This window comes from Crocuta crocuta, unplaced genomic scaffold (assembly GCF_008692635.1).
Source record: "Crocuta crocuta isolate KB4526 unplaced genomic scaffold, BGI_CrCroc_1.0 scaffold466, whole genome shotgun sequence".
In the NCBI taxonomy this organism is placed as follows: domain Eukaryota; kingdom Metazoa; phylum Chordata; class Mammalia; order Carnivora; family Hyaenidae; genus Crocuta; species Crocuta crocuta.
In genome coordinates this window covers 7,029,260-7,041,874 of record NW_027529672.1, presented here as the reverse complement: position 1 = coordinate 7,041,874, position 12,615 = coordinate 7,029,260, and the positions used below count along the sequence as shown (strand labels likewise).

Here is a 12,615-nt window from a genome sequence, read left to right as displayed (position 1 = left end):
CACGTTGGGTGCCTGGGGCCCAGCCCGCTGCTCAGTGGCTGCGAGCACAGGCCGGTGAGCGCTCTCGCCTGCCTGCCTCTGTTCTCGTGTTTTTCACGTGGCCTGAGGAGACGTCCCACGGGAGCCCTGCTCACTCGTCTGTGCCGAGACCCCGCGTGCGGGCGCGGCCTGGGGACAAGAGCCTCGGGTGCTGCTGGGCCTCAGACGCCAGCGCTCTTGCCGCAGAGCCGGGGGTGCGACCGTGCACACGAGAGGGAGCGCCGCCTGAGGACGGGCCGTGCAGCCCCCGGGCTCCGTGTCGCCATTACAAACGCAGAGGAGGGCAAGGGTAAACTCGGCGTGTCTGAGGATCAAATCTGGGCAAAGACATTAGCTTCCAAAATAAGTGCATTTGTTGCGATGGAAATCGCCCCAGAGACCCTGAGCCCACCCAGCAGCCGCCGGGGCGGGACCCCAACATGGCCCTCAGGAGGTGACACGATGGCACGGGGGCCGGTGCCGCGGACAGACAGACTCAGTGCCCTGTTCACAGGCTCGTCGCGTGGCCCGGAGGGCATCAGAGGGGAGCCCCGGTGCCCCGGCCACGCCGACTGACCTCCAGCTCAGGGCCGGGCACGAGCCATCCGTTCCCAGCCTGCCTGCCTTCTCTCCGGTCCTTCGGCTCCCTGGTCGTGTGTGTGATCCAGTGAGTGACAAACACGAGCAACAGCCTTTGGCTCTGAAGACAAAGTCAGCGTCTGCCTCGTTCCTTCGTGGCGTCCTGCCCACGGGGGACCTTCCGGTTGTGACCACCTCCCAGGAGGCTCTTTCCAGCCTGTCATGTCGCGTTCCAGCCGGAGCCCAACGCAGAGCCTCTTCCTCAGATTTCAGGGGGGCTTTGGTGAAGCCGGGGCTGAGGCCGGAACCAGTCTCATCGGGGGACTTTTCTTCCTTGTGCACAAGGCCCTGGTCACCTTCAGGGGGCTTCTGCTAGACGGGGCCTCACCTGTGCCCAGCAGGTGGGGGAGCAGCCGCCAAGGACCCTCGCTCAGGGGCGGTGGGCCCTGCACAGCCGGCCGAGAAGCCGCCACGGGGGCCCCGGCAAGAAACGGAGCCCCTGCGAGGGTGGGTGCCGGGGCCTGGGGAGCAGGGCGCTGGAGGACGGGGAGCGGTGGGGGACCGCCGTGACTGTCCAGGCGCCAGCCGCTGGTCCCTGCAGAGCACTAGCGGGCTTTCCCAGCGAGGCTGTTCCCGCACGCAGCACACCGTCCGCGGCGGGAAGGGGCCCGGCTCCTGCGGCCGCGGTGCCAGCGCCTCCCCCTGCCTCTCACCCTCCAGGAATGACACCTGTGGCTGTGGACATGCCACATGGACATGCCACACGGGGACGCCCCCCGCCAGCCAGCCACGTGGCACCTCTGGCCCCTGCCTGGAGGTCAAGTCCTGTCCACAACTCTGTCTTACAGCTGCGTCTGCCGGGAATGTCCTCAGCAGTGTAGACGGCAGGGAACCGATAGTGCCTGGGGCCCTAGAGACAACAGGGAGCGCCTGCCCGAGTAGCGCGGGGGGCAGGAGGCTGGGCGGGAAGGGAGGCGGGACCACGGCCCAGCGCTCAGTGACCTGTGAGTACATGCACACGGTGACCCCCCAGCGGGGATAAAACAGAGAATGTGCTTGGGGCCCGGAGTCTCCTGGCAGCCATCACACCCAGGGGCTCACACGTGTCCGGATCACGGCTGTTGACTGTGGGGGCTGGTGGTGGGAGCACAGAACATGGCCCCCAGGGGAGAGAGGATCCCACAGCGTACACAGCCGGGCTGCAGGGATGGTACGCTGTTCAAAGACCAAATCCCATGGAAGTGCTGAAACGTCAAGAAGTGTAGGCTGGACGTAAGAGAGAGATGGCAGTACGCTGGGGTCCTGGGCCCACCCTGTGGGTGCGCTGGGATCCTGGGCCCGCCCTGTGGGCAGGACCCTAAGGCAGCCCCAAGGTCCCCACCCCCAGCTGCACCCCAGCTGGCCCCCTCCCCTGACACTGGGCAGACCCGTGAATGGGGGGGGGCACTCCAGGAAGACATTGCATGATGTAACATAAGACTGGGTCTTATATACAGGCTCTCCCACGGGCGTTGGAGAAACAAGCCACCTGGCGTGTGGGGGGGCGTGGCAGGGAACACGCAGCCTTGGGGACAAGAGTGGCTCCCCTGGCACCCAGCGAGAGTGGGGAGACCTCCATCCTGGCCCCTAGAATGAACTTACCGAGACATGACCTTGGAGACATGGGAGGCGCAGGCCTGGTGAGATCAGGCTTTTATCAGCAGCGATGCTCGGAATCGGTCCTACCTGCAGTTCTCCGCGCCCTCTGGGAAGAGCTGGGTCTCACGGATGAGGCTGTGTCCCCCACAGTGGTCCTGGGTGTTCCGACGTGGCCATCCATCCCTCCCGTCCCTCTGATCCCCCAGCCCTGGCTCCCACGCCTGGCTACCCCTCTCTCAACCCCGGCTGCCGTTCTCGACCCCGGGAAGCACCTGTCAGCATGGCTCTCAGGCATGACGACACCTGTCTGTCACTGTGAACCACAGTCCTGTACAGGTGGCTTACCTCGTCTTACACCCAGATTGCAAATTCCTTTTCAGGCAACCCTATGCTATTCATTTTTAAAAGATGATTTTATAACCATCTAGAACTCCAAACATTCTCATCATCCGGTAGAGTCAGTTATGTGACACGAGTTCTAAGCCATCCTCTGCCCTCCCCAGCGAGCTGAGGCCGTCCCCACCAGGCGGACAGGAGCCTGTTTCATTGGGCTGAGCTGCGGTTGCCCAGGCTTCTCTCCACAGCTGCCCTAACGCTGCCGGGCTCGGGAGCCCAAGCACGATGGGCTCCTCTGCCTGGGTGCTTCCCCGGGGTCCCTGCCTCCACTCCCAGCGGCCTGTCCACACGTCACAGAGCTCCCGGTCCTTGGAAGAAAGTCCCTGGGTGGAGCCTAGGTCATCCCGCCCAGTAACAGAGCTCATGAATATTAACAAGGGGCTTTGATTTTTGTTAGTAAAGATAGAAGGTGTCGATTAAAAAACCCACAAGTAAAGCGCATGTTTATTAAAATAATGTCTGTACCGGGAGCACTTCAATGTGCTCAGAGGTAAGAGGGTGAATGGGTTTTGTTTTCGTAAAGCCACCAATGGGTTAGCGTCGTCTCTCCTCTGGGTCCAGGGCTCGCTCCCCGCCGGGCCCGGAGCAGCCTCCCTCACGTGTGACCGTCCACCGTGGCTCCCCACGTAAGTGCAGGTCCTCAGTCGGCCTGGGACTATGCCGCCCTCCCGACCCCCAGTGTGCTCCACCCCTTGCCCTTCAGGAGCCCGAGGGGTGTCCATGTTCCAGAGCAGTCGGTGCTCTGGAGACGGATCCCTGCAGATGGGGCGTCCCTTCCCCGTGGCCTCTCGGCGTCGGGGCCTGTCCCTCCTACGACGACACGGATGCCTGCCCTACCCCGACCGCAGGCTCTCTGATGTCAGGACCTTGATTTTCTCTGAGTCCTCAGCATGTAGCCTGGGGCCCAAGGCGTAGTCAATACTTAGTTAATGTTTTTAAGTGAATAAATTATTGTGTTAATGACTTAAACATCTCCTTGCTCTGTCAGTGGGGAGAAGCTGGAAGCTACGAGCCCCGTGGTGAAGAACCACTCAGCCCCAGTCACAGTGTCTGGTTCGTTCTCCAGCAAAAGGAACTGGGCTTCTTGGAGAATTGTCTGACCTAGGACTGAGGCAGGAGACACAGCAGATGAGGCTGGGGCACCTTGATGTTCCAGAAAGTAGAAGCCCCCTCCCCCCCAAAACAATGACGGGATATGCCAAAGGCACACAGAGGCCGGCCAGAAAAGATCTCCATGGCCAAAGCTGAACAATGTGGGCAAAAGCAAGTTTTGGGATTATATTGGATCATAGCCCAAACTAGAAACACTTGTGAGTCTGTATGATACAAATAAATGATGGAAAAATAAGTAAATGTGGGGGAATTGATAAATATCCCCTTGAGCTTTCCAAGTAGCTTGTATTGGGATGCGCCCCGCTCAAGAGGTGGAACATAGCCCGAGGGGTGGGCTGCACACAGTGGCTTCCCCCCAAATAGCACAGCATGGTGGGGAGGAGTGAGTGTGGGGGGGGAGGCCTGGGGAGCACAGCCTCCACCCGGTGGTCTGGGTCCACACCGCCTGTCGTGAGTCACGGTGACAGGCGGTACCGTGATGTGATGGGTGAGGACAGCACCCGGCTCTGTGCTCTTCCCTGAAACCCAGAACCTGGTCTAACCATCTAATTATCTAACACGATAATCCTGATAGAGGCCATCTTACAACACACCTGACCAGCAAAACACCTGACCTGGCCTTTGTCAAGGCCAAACAAGGGAAGTCTGAGAAAATGTCACAGCCCAGAGGACCTCAGGAGATGTGACACTGTCACGTGCTGTACTGGGTGGGATCCTAGGGAGAAAAAGAAAAATAGGTAAAAACTAAAGTCTTTTTTTTTTTAATGTTTATTTATTTTTGAGAGAGAGACAGAGTATGATGGGGGAGGGGCAGAGAGAGAGGGAGACACAGAATCTCCAGGCTCCGAGCTCTCAGCACAGAGCCGGATGCAGGGCGCAAACCCACGGACCACGAGATCGTAACCTGAGCCAAAGTTGGACGCTTAACCGACGGAGCCACCCAGGAACCTCTAAAACTAAATAAGTCTTAAGTGTGGACTTTCATTAACAATAGTGTAGACAAATCTGGCTTCCACACTAATGTATGGTGTGAACAGTATGGGAAGCAGGTAGGAAACGTGCTCACTCTGTAATATTCCTGTAACTTCTCTGTAAATCTAAAACTATTGTAAAGTAACATCATTTGTTTTAAAATAAAATGACTTACCTAACACGATTTAACTGTTGACTAAAAATCAACTAGAATTGTGCAAAATGCAGACTATTTGTAAGAAATTGCCCTCTGTCATGGTCTGCGGGGTTCTGAAAGTTTTTACCAATATTTCTGACTTCAAGATGTGACATTCCGGAATGACATTCCAGCGGCACAGGTAGAATTGGGGCTTCGGATCAGTGGCATGTGGCCCTGGAAGAAATCCAGGGAAGGAACAGTGGCATGAGTGTAGAAATTAGATTTCCTGGGGCGCCTGGGTGGCTCAGTCGGTTAAGCGTCCGACTTCGGCTCAGGTCATGATCTCACAGTTCGTGGGTTCAAGCCTGTCAGGCTCTGTGCTGACAGCTCAGAGCCTGGAGCATGTTTCAGATTCTGTGTCTCCCGCTCTCTCTCTGACCCTCCCCTGTTCATGCTGTCTCTCTCTCAGAAATAAATAAAAAACATTAAAAATTTTTTAAAAAATTAGATTTCCTAATGCTCTAGGTATTGATTTCCCGGAACGCTCTCATGCCCGTCGCTCTCACACGAGGCCGCATCACTGAGCCCCCCAACCTGATGCTGTTTCCACCACTGATGACTCCAGCGTGACCTCAGGCTCTGTGTTAGATGCTAAAAGTAACTGTATCAAATATCTTTCTTCAGGTGTCAGCGTTTTCCACGTGGGAGAAAGAATTGCACAAAATCGTGTTTGATCCACGATACCTCCTGCTAAACTCTGAGGAGCGGAAACAGGTGAGGTGGCGGCGGGCTCTGGGGACGCAGCGCTAGCGTGACGCTCCTCCCTGACGTTACCGCTGAGGAAGAGGGGCCTTTCGTGTTCATTTTGGCAGGGGTGGGGGAGGAGTGTAGCTTACTCTCGTGTGTGAGCTTGTGTGCGGCAGCGGTTCCCGGTGCAGATGAGGGTTATCTCCTAACCGTCTCCGCCAACCGTCTGGTGGTGACCCCATAGGACACATACTCCCGTTCCAAGATGGAAACGCACATGCTGGGAACACTGACCGCACCCACATAGCTGTGTTAAGAAGACTTAATTAAGCTCTTATATGATGACATTGAACGCGAGGAGGGTCTGGGGAACAGTAAGAGCTTGCAGGAGGCTGGGGAGGGCAGGTCTAGAGAGCAGGTCCCCAGAAAGGGCAGGAATGGGTGAGAGGCAGCTCGCCTGGAGGACACGTTACCCTGGCGGCCCTGTGCTGGCCTATTGTCCACGTAGATCATGGAGCCAATACAGCTTCCAGGACTAAGCAGACAGACAGAGGGACGCTTGAGGGACTGCCGGGTGAGGGACTGAGCAGTGACGCATAGGCTGGCACAGCCCGGTCAGCGTTTGCTGGTCCCTAGAACACAGCCAGGGCCCCGACATAAATTCCAGAAAATCCGGATTTCCAGGTCTCTGGGTCCTGTTCCAATCCCGTCTCTTCTGTCCTCTGCCCTTTGAGTGTGAAATGATGCACATGGAAAACAGGTCGTCGGGATGAGCCGCTGGAAACAGAGAAGGCCGGAGAGCTGTTTCAGATGTGGCCTCTGTCACCACGGCCTGCGTGCTCTCAGACAGCAGAGCCCGGGGCCCGCAGGACAGAGGGCACGCTCGTTTCCAACTCTGTCCTGGCCCCTGAAGTCCCCCAAGCACACACCAGCANCCTGCCTCCGGCACGGCCCGCTGGCACACGCTGGGGCTTGGGAGGCTGCAGCACCGGCCGCGCTGCCCAGGGCTCCCATCTTCCAACAACTTGGATTTATGATCCTTTCGCTGCATTCTAGCTGACTTGAGTTTTCCAGAAGGAAATGTTTGAAAATGTGTGAAATGTGTTAGCAGGGTGTCCAAAAACAAAAACAAAAACCAAACTACATTAGAGTCAGATGCGGTTAGATCACGCGCGCGCGCGCACACACACACACACATGCAGCTGAAGAAAACTATAGACGTTAATCATCAATAATACTTCACCCTTTCGTCACAATGTTAAGGATGAAAAAGTCTGAGTACTCGGCTGAGAACACGTGTAGTAAGAGGCTTGCTTACTTGTGTGAAGAATGACTTGCTTAAGACCCCCTGCTGGCTAAGACCGCTGCCATCAGCACAGCCGCGGACCGTGCTTTTGCTGATGTCAGCACCGTTCTTGCCCGTTCAGAGGTGTTTTTAGAGACCAGTAGCCCTTTGAAGGAAGCTGAGGAAGTAAGTCCCCCTCCCCCAGATGACCTTATGCTCACATCCGTCTCTACCTGACCGAGCGCAGCTCACAGAGTGCTGCTGAACTGACCCGCCCGCTCCTGACCCGGGGGCATTCTGCACGCTCGAGCGCGCCGAGGGGCTGTGCGCCCGCACCCCTGGGCTGGGGTGTCCGGGCCCCACGCCTGGTCGTGTGCTCTGCAGGCAGATGAGACTGGAACGCCAGCCCACACCAAAAAGGAGTGGTTAGGGGAACGCCGTCAAACAGAGCAAACTTCAGTGTCACCAGGCTGCATGTGGCCCCAGGGACCCCATGAGGAAGAGCAGGAAGCTGACCTCGCTGGTGGCTGATACAGCATCAGGGAGCCCTCGATCAGACGCCAGTGTTTGTGGGAGAAACCACCCGGGACCCAGGGGAGATGTCGCGGCTCCTATGAGCACTGGGGCTGGAGCCGCGCCCGAGAAGGAAACCGTATCTGGGCCACTCAAAGCCCCAGAGCTCCTCACAAATGCACTGACAGCAAGCGTCCAGCTAGAGTCTGTACCTGCCTCGCTGTTACATGGCGTTTTTACGGGGAAACTAAAGCTCATGATGGGCAAATCGCCACCGGCCAGTCCTCCATGGGGGGCTGCAAGGGAGAAGTGACTGAGCCCAAACAGAGAATGGGGGTCCGCCACGCTCATCAAACCGTTTCCACGGTAACAAATAGTGTTTCCTTTTCTTACTGGAGAACACGCCCTGGCGAGGCAATGGCCAGTGGTCTGTCTTTTAAAAAACTGCGCCCCACTTTGAATGAAGCTGGTATAATCTGTCAAAGTGGGAAGAAAAAGGCCACTATGTTAAATCATAGCAGCGTAAATAGAGCCACAGAGCGAAGGGAGAGGAGAGAGCCCGGGTCCCACGGGTGAGCGGCTCAGGCGCCTGCAGCCTGGCTGGGTTTCCGTCCAGACTTAAAATGAACAGAGCAAAATCTCTGACTAATGATGGAGCCACACACTTTTATTTGGATAATAACCCTTCATTCACCTGTTTTATTAGTTTAAATTATAAGACAATCAGAGAGCTTGCACACCACTTGCCTTGAAGGTGAATTAGGCCGATATATTCTTCCTTTAATATATGTGCACGCCTGCTCCATTTAAGTCCTGCTCCTGAATGTTTCATTTCGGTACAGAGTGTTCAGGACGAGAGGAGCTTTGGGGATTTATAATCCCATGCGGCTGGTGGTTACTGAAATGTGGTGTGAAACCCCGTCCAAGCGGACAGAGCCTCTTGCTTTGGCCTGTCTTCCCTGACTCCCCCTCCGGGGCAGGAGTGCGGGAGATGCGCCCGGGGTCAAATCTCATGTCGGCAATGGCCTTCGATCCGGCTGGTACAGGATTGCTGTTTACAGGCCTTCCAGGATCACATGTGAAATTTTTATTGATCTTTTTATTTATGTTTGCACTCACATTTAAATTATCTCCAGTATTTTCTTTTTAATGCTCTTGAGGCTCCGATAGCATTAGGAATGAGACAGCGGTCCCCACCTCCTTCAGGCTCCATTTATAAATGATGACCATCTCATATTAGAAGAATGAGCGGCCTCCATCCCATCAAGGGAGGAACATTTGATGGACTGCTGCAGAGAGGTTTTGTGGTTCATGTTACTGAGTTGGCTATCAGCTCAAAGGGAGAGGGCTCCCGGGGTCGTGAATGCACCTGCCTACCAGACAATATTCATGCCCTTCCAGCCAGGGGATGGGCCAGACAGCACATGATCCTAGAAGCTGCTCACAGAATTCCAGAACAGGAAAAGGGACCCCCACGCGGGGCTGATTCAGTGTTTAGCCCCGAGATTCTCTTGGGGACCCAGGCTTAATTATGTAGACGCTTGGCTCAAGAGAGCACCTCTGCCGAGGGGCTGTGCCTGCCGCCCCAGCAACTATGGAAAAGAAAGGCTTAACCACAGAGGCTCTCTGTCCTTTTGTGTTGTGTTTGAAACACACGATTTCATTCCTGATATGCAACCTGGTAATACTTTTCGTGTGTGTGTGTGTGTGTGTGTGTGTGTGTGTGTTAAGATATTTGAACAGTTTGTCAAGACCAGGATAAAAGAAGAATATAAGGAGAAGAAAAGCAAATTGCTGCTAGCCAAAGAGGAATTCAAAAAACTTCTGGAAGAATCTAAAGTGTCACCCAGGTATGGAGACAGACATGCTGGGCAATTTCGGGGGCGGGAAATTTACCAATGACCGGAAGGACTTTTAAAGTCTGTTCTGGTTAAATCGTAACATCGCGGAGACCTCACGGGTGTAATTGTGAAGACCCGCTGGAGAGGGAAGCCCTCCTCCTCCCTCGCGCTGTCGGTGACTAGGCCGCAGCCCCTGCCCGGCCGCACAGCTCAGGTCCTCTGTGCTGGATCCCCATGTCCCGTGTCCTTCCCATTCACTGCCCCGCCTGGTTTTCCAGCGCGGCCGCCCTGACTCCATGACTTAAAGACCTAATCAGTAGGTCAGCACTCGAGATGAGGGCTGACTTCGGATCCAGGGATGGGAGAGTGAGTCTACAGGACGCAAACGGCAGCGGTAAAACAAACCTCGCCGTTGGCTCCAGACGCCTTCGCAGTCGGCGGGGGTGTAAAGAGAAGGTACACACACCGAGACAAACGGGCCACGTGATCTCGCTGCCAAGTCACCTAAAATAACCCGGCACTGCTCCCTCGAAATAAAACAGGCCAACAGGAAACTGTTAGAAATTAGAAAAATGCATGAACTTAAGTCTTCTTTAAAATTGGCTGTTGTGTAAAAATGTTTACTTATTTATTTTTGGCTGGGAGGGATAGAGAGAGAGAGAGAGAGAGAGAGAGCGTGAGCGCCAGGGAGGGCAGAGAGAGGAAGACAGAGAATCCCAAGCAGGCTCCAGGCTATTTGTGTAAACTCACAGACTGTGAGATCATGACCTGAGCTGAAATCAAGAGTCAGATGCTTTAACTGACTGAGCCACCCAGGTGCCCCAAAAATTGGCTTTAACTGGCTGATATTTAAAAAGTAATGAACATGTACTACTCTTAGAATTATAGAACTATATGGGGCGCCTGGGGGGCTCAGTCGGTTAAGCGCCGACTTCAGCTCAGGTCATGATCTCACAGTTTGTGGGTTCAAGCCCCGCGTCGGGCTCTGTGCTGACAGCTCAGAGCCTGGAGCCTGCTTCAAATTTTGTGTCTCCCTCTCTCTCTGCCCATCCCCCACTCGTGCTCTGTCTCACTCTGTTTCAAAAATAAATAAACTGTAAAAACAAAAACCAAAGAATTATAGAACTATAACTTGTATAAGCAAAAAATTTGATTTTTGGTTTATTTTTATTTGGGGGTTAGATATTACGTCTAGACATTTATGCATTATTATTTTTAATAATAATGTAGGCATTTAGACATTTTAGTAATAATGCATAAATACAACATTATTTTTTAAATAAAAAAGAATTGATGTTTGCTTTCCATGAAGACATAGGCTCCCATGTTTTGAATGATAATTGTTTAGTTCACCTGGTCTATAATTGGATGTTGGTTACATGGTCCTTATAAAACCTCTCCAAGTATTTAAAGGGCAGATATTTTCTGAATGGGAAAAAATGTAGCATAAATCACCCCCTTCACAAAATGCTAACCTAGAAAAGCAAAAGTGCATCTAAACATTTATAAATTGTGATTTTCTATGGTTGGAGCTGAGAACACTGGCGTCTCTGGGTCCCCACATGGTGACCCTAGGAGAGAGGAGTTGGTGCGGAGCCCCTGGCTCAGGGCACAGACCACCCTGACCCCCCCCCACCCCCAGCCCTGAATCAGGAAAGTTCTTGTTTTCCAGAACCACGTTTAAGGAGTTCGCAGAGAAGTACGGCCGGGATCAGAGGTTTCGGCTCGTTCAAAAAAAGAAGGACCAGGAGCATTTTTTCAACCAATTCATACTTATTCTTAAGAAACGGGACAAGGAAAACAGACTCCGGCTGCGGAAAATGAGATGAGTGCGTGAGAGGCGCAGAAAGACAGGTGCGGGGCGGGGGCGCGGCGAGGGGGGCGGGCGACCGCGGGGCTGCGCGCACTTCTCGAAGGATTACTGTTTCATATTGAAGCTGTCTTTTGTACGACGTTCCGAGTCTGATGCATTTCTAATTGCCATGGTAGGTCGTTCCCTTCACTGTTTAATTATGCAAAGTACTTGTAATATATACAAATGGTAAATCCACTGCAGGTTTGTAAGCAGAAATACCTATAACTCTCCCAAGATGTATTCATGAGTTGAGCTGATTACCTGAAACTTTTCTCCAAACCTTTGTGTGTCCCCTGGGTTCTGAGCCCCGTGGCGAGGGGGCTCCTTCTGAGTGTGCTGGGTGTCTGTCCGATGTCCCGAGTAGTAGCAATAGCATCATCATCATCAGGTCACAGCGACGCCCCCCGGGCCCCCGCCGGAGCCTGAGGGGAAGCCGACCCCGGACAGGGCGGCTGCACCGTCTGTCGGAGGTCCTACTTAAAATGGAATTATTTTGTACAAAATTCATCATATGAATAGTTGAGTTATTTTTATTGTATGCCCAGTTTGCATGAGATTTTTCTCATCATCTTTGGATAAAAAGAATTTTAAATTTTTTTTAATTAATAAATATTTTAAACCAGTGTGTTTTTGTGGTGAGATTTCCACTGTGATCTCCAGCAGCAAAACGGATGGTGTTTTAACTGAAGATACTCTGTTTTGAAAGATTCATAAGAATGCTTGTGAATGCACAGAAAGGCTGAGTAAGTGTAAACAAAAATCTTACCCTCCAACGTGCCAGCTCTGGGGGGGGGGGCCCGTTGGCTACACCCCCAGCTAGTTAACTGTGTTCTCTAAACGGTTGCGTGTTTCTTCCACGCCTCCTGGGGCCTCTCTCCAGACTCGCTGCCGCCGCCCCAGGACACAGGGGCGCCGCCTCACCTGCCCCGTCCCCCTTCAGTGCCGTGGACACGCTCCCTGCCGTGTGTATAAGGACGTAATTGGGGGGGATTCTCTCTTCTTTGGGGGAAGCCCTGGCCTCGGCACCAGTGTCGCTGGCCTCGCTTCCGCGTTACAGCGGGGTTCTGGGGAGTCACTCGGCCTCAGGGAGGACCCGGTGGGGTTGGGCATCCGGGGCAGGAGCCAGACCCTCCGGCAAGGGTTCAGTCTGGAAGTAGGAACCACCTTGTAAATGGAACAGAGAAATCGAAAGGAAAGAATTATTAGATATAAGGGCGTTCGGGTATTGAGGCCAGTGAGTAAAGACACCGTTGGAGGATGTACAAATAACAGCCGTAGGAGCAGAGGTTACCTCCTGTGGAAGGAGCCCCCCGACCCGTGCAGAGATGGGGACCTCCCTGGAGAAGGCGCGGCCGTGGCTCTGGGGTGCTGGGAGCACTCTCTCTAGGGTGCTGGGGAAAGCAGCGGGGCTAGTGCCCTCGGCCCACGGCACCCGGAGACACATCGGGCCGGGGGAGGTGGCCGGCTGCCAGGCCTCGGGATGGGGTGCCCGGGGAGAGGCTGGACAGGGGCTCCTGGC

General features: G+C 54.3%; 1 protein-coding gene across 2 annotated transcripts in view; it reads left to right on the top strand.

Annotated features, from left to right (window-relative positions):
- The window catches only part of TCERG1L (transcription elongation regulator 1 like), a 170,841-nt gene extending 159,740 nt beyond the window's left edge, over positions 1-11,101 (top strand). For both annotated transcript variants that reach the window (XM_077762897.1, XM_077762896.1), the window contains 3 exons: positions 5,540-5,629; positions 9,132-9,250; positions 10,914-11,101. In XM_077762897.1, the coding sequence (XP_077619023.1) occupies positions 5,540-5,629; positions 9,132-9,250; positions 10,914-11,070 (366 nt within the window). In that variant the 3' untranslated portion in view covers positions 11,071-11,101. The remainder of the gene's footprint in view (positions 1-5,539; positions 5,630-9,131; positions 9,251-10,913) is intronic.
- The last annotated feature ends 1,514 nt before the right edge of the window (positions 11,102-12,615 follow it).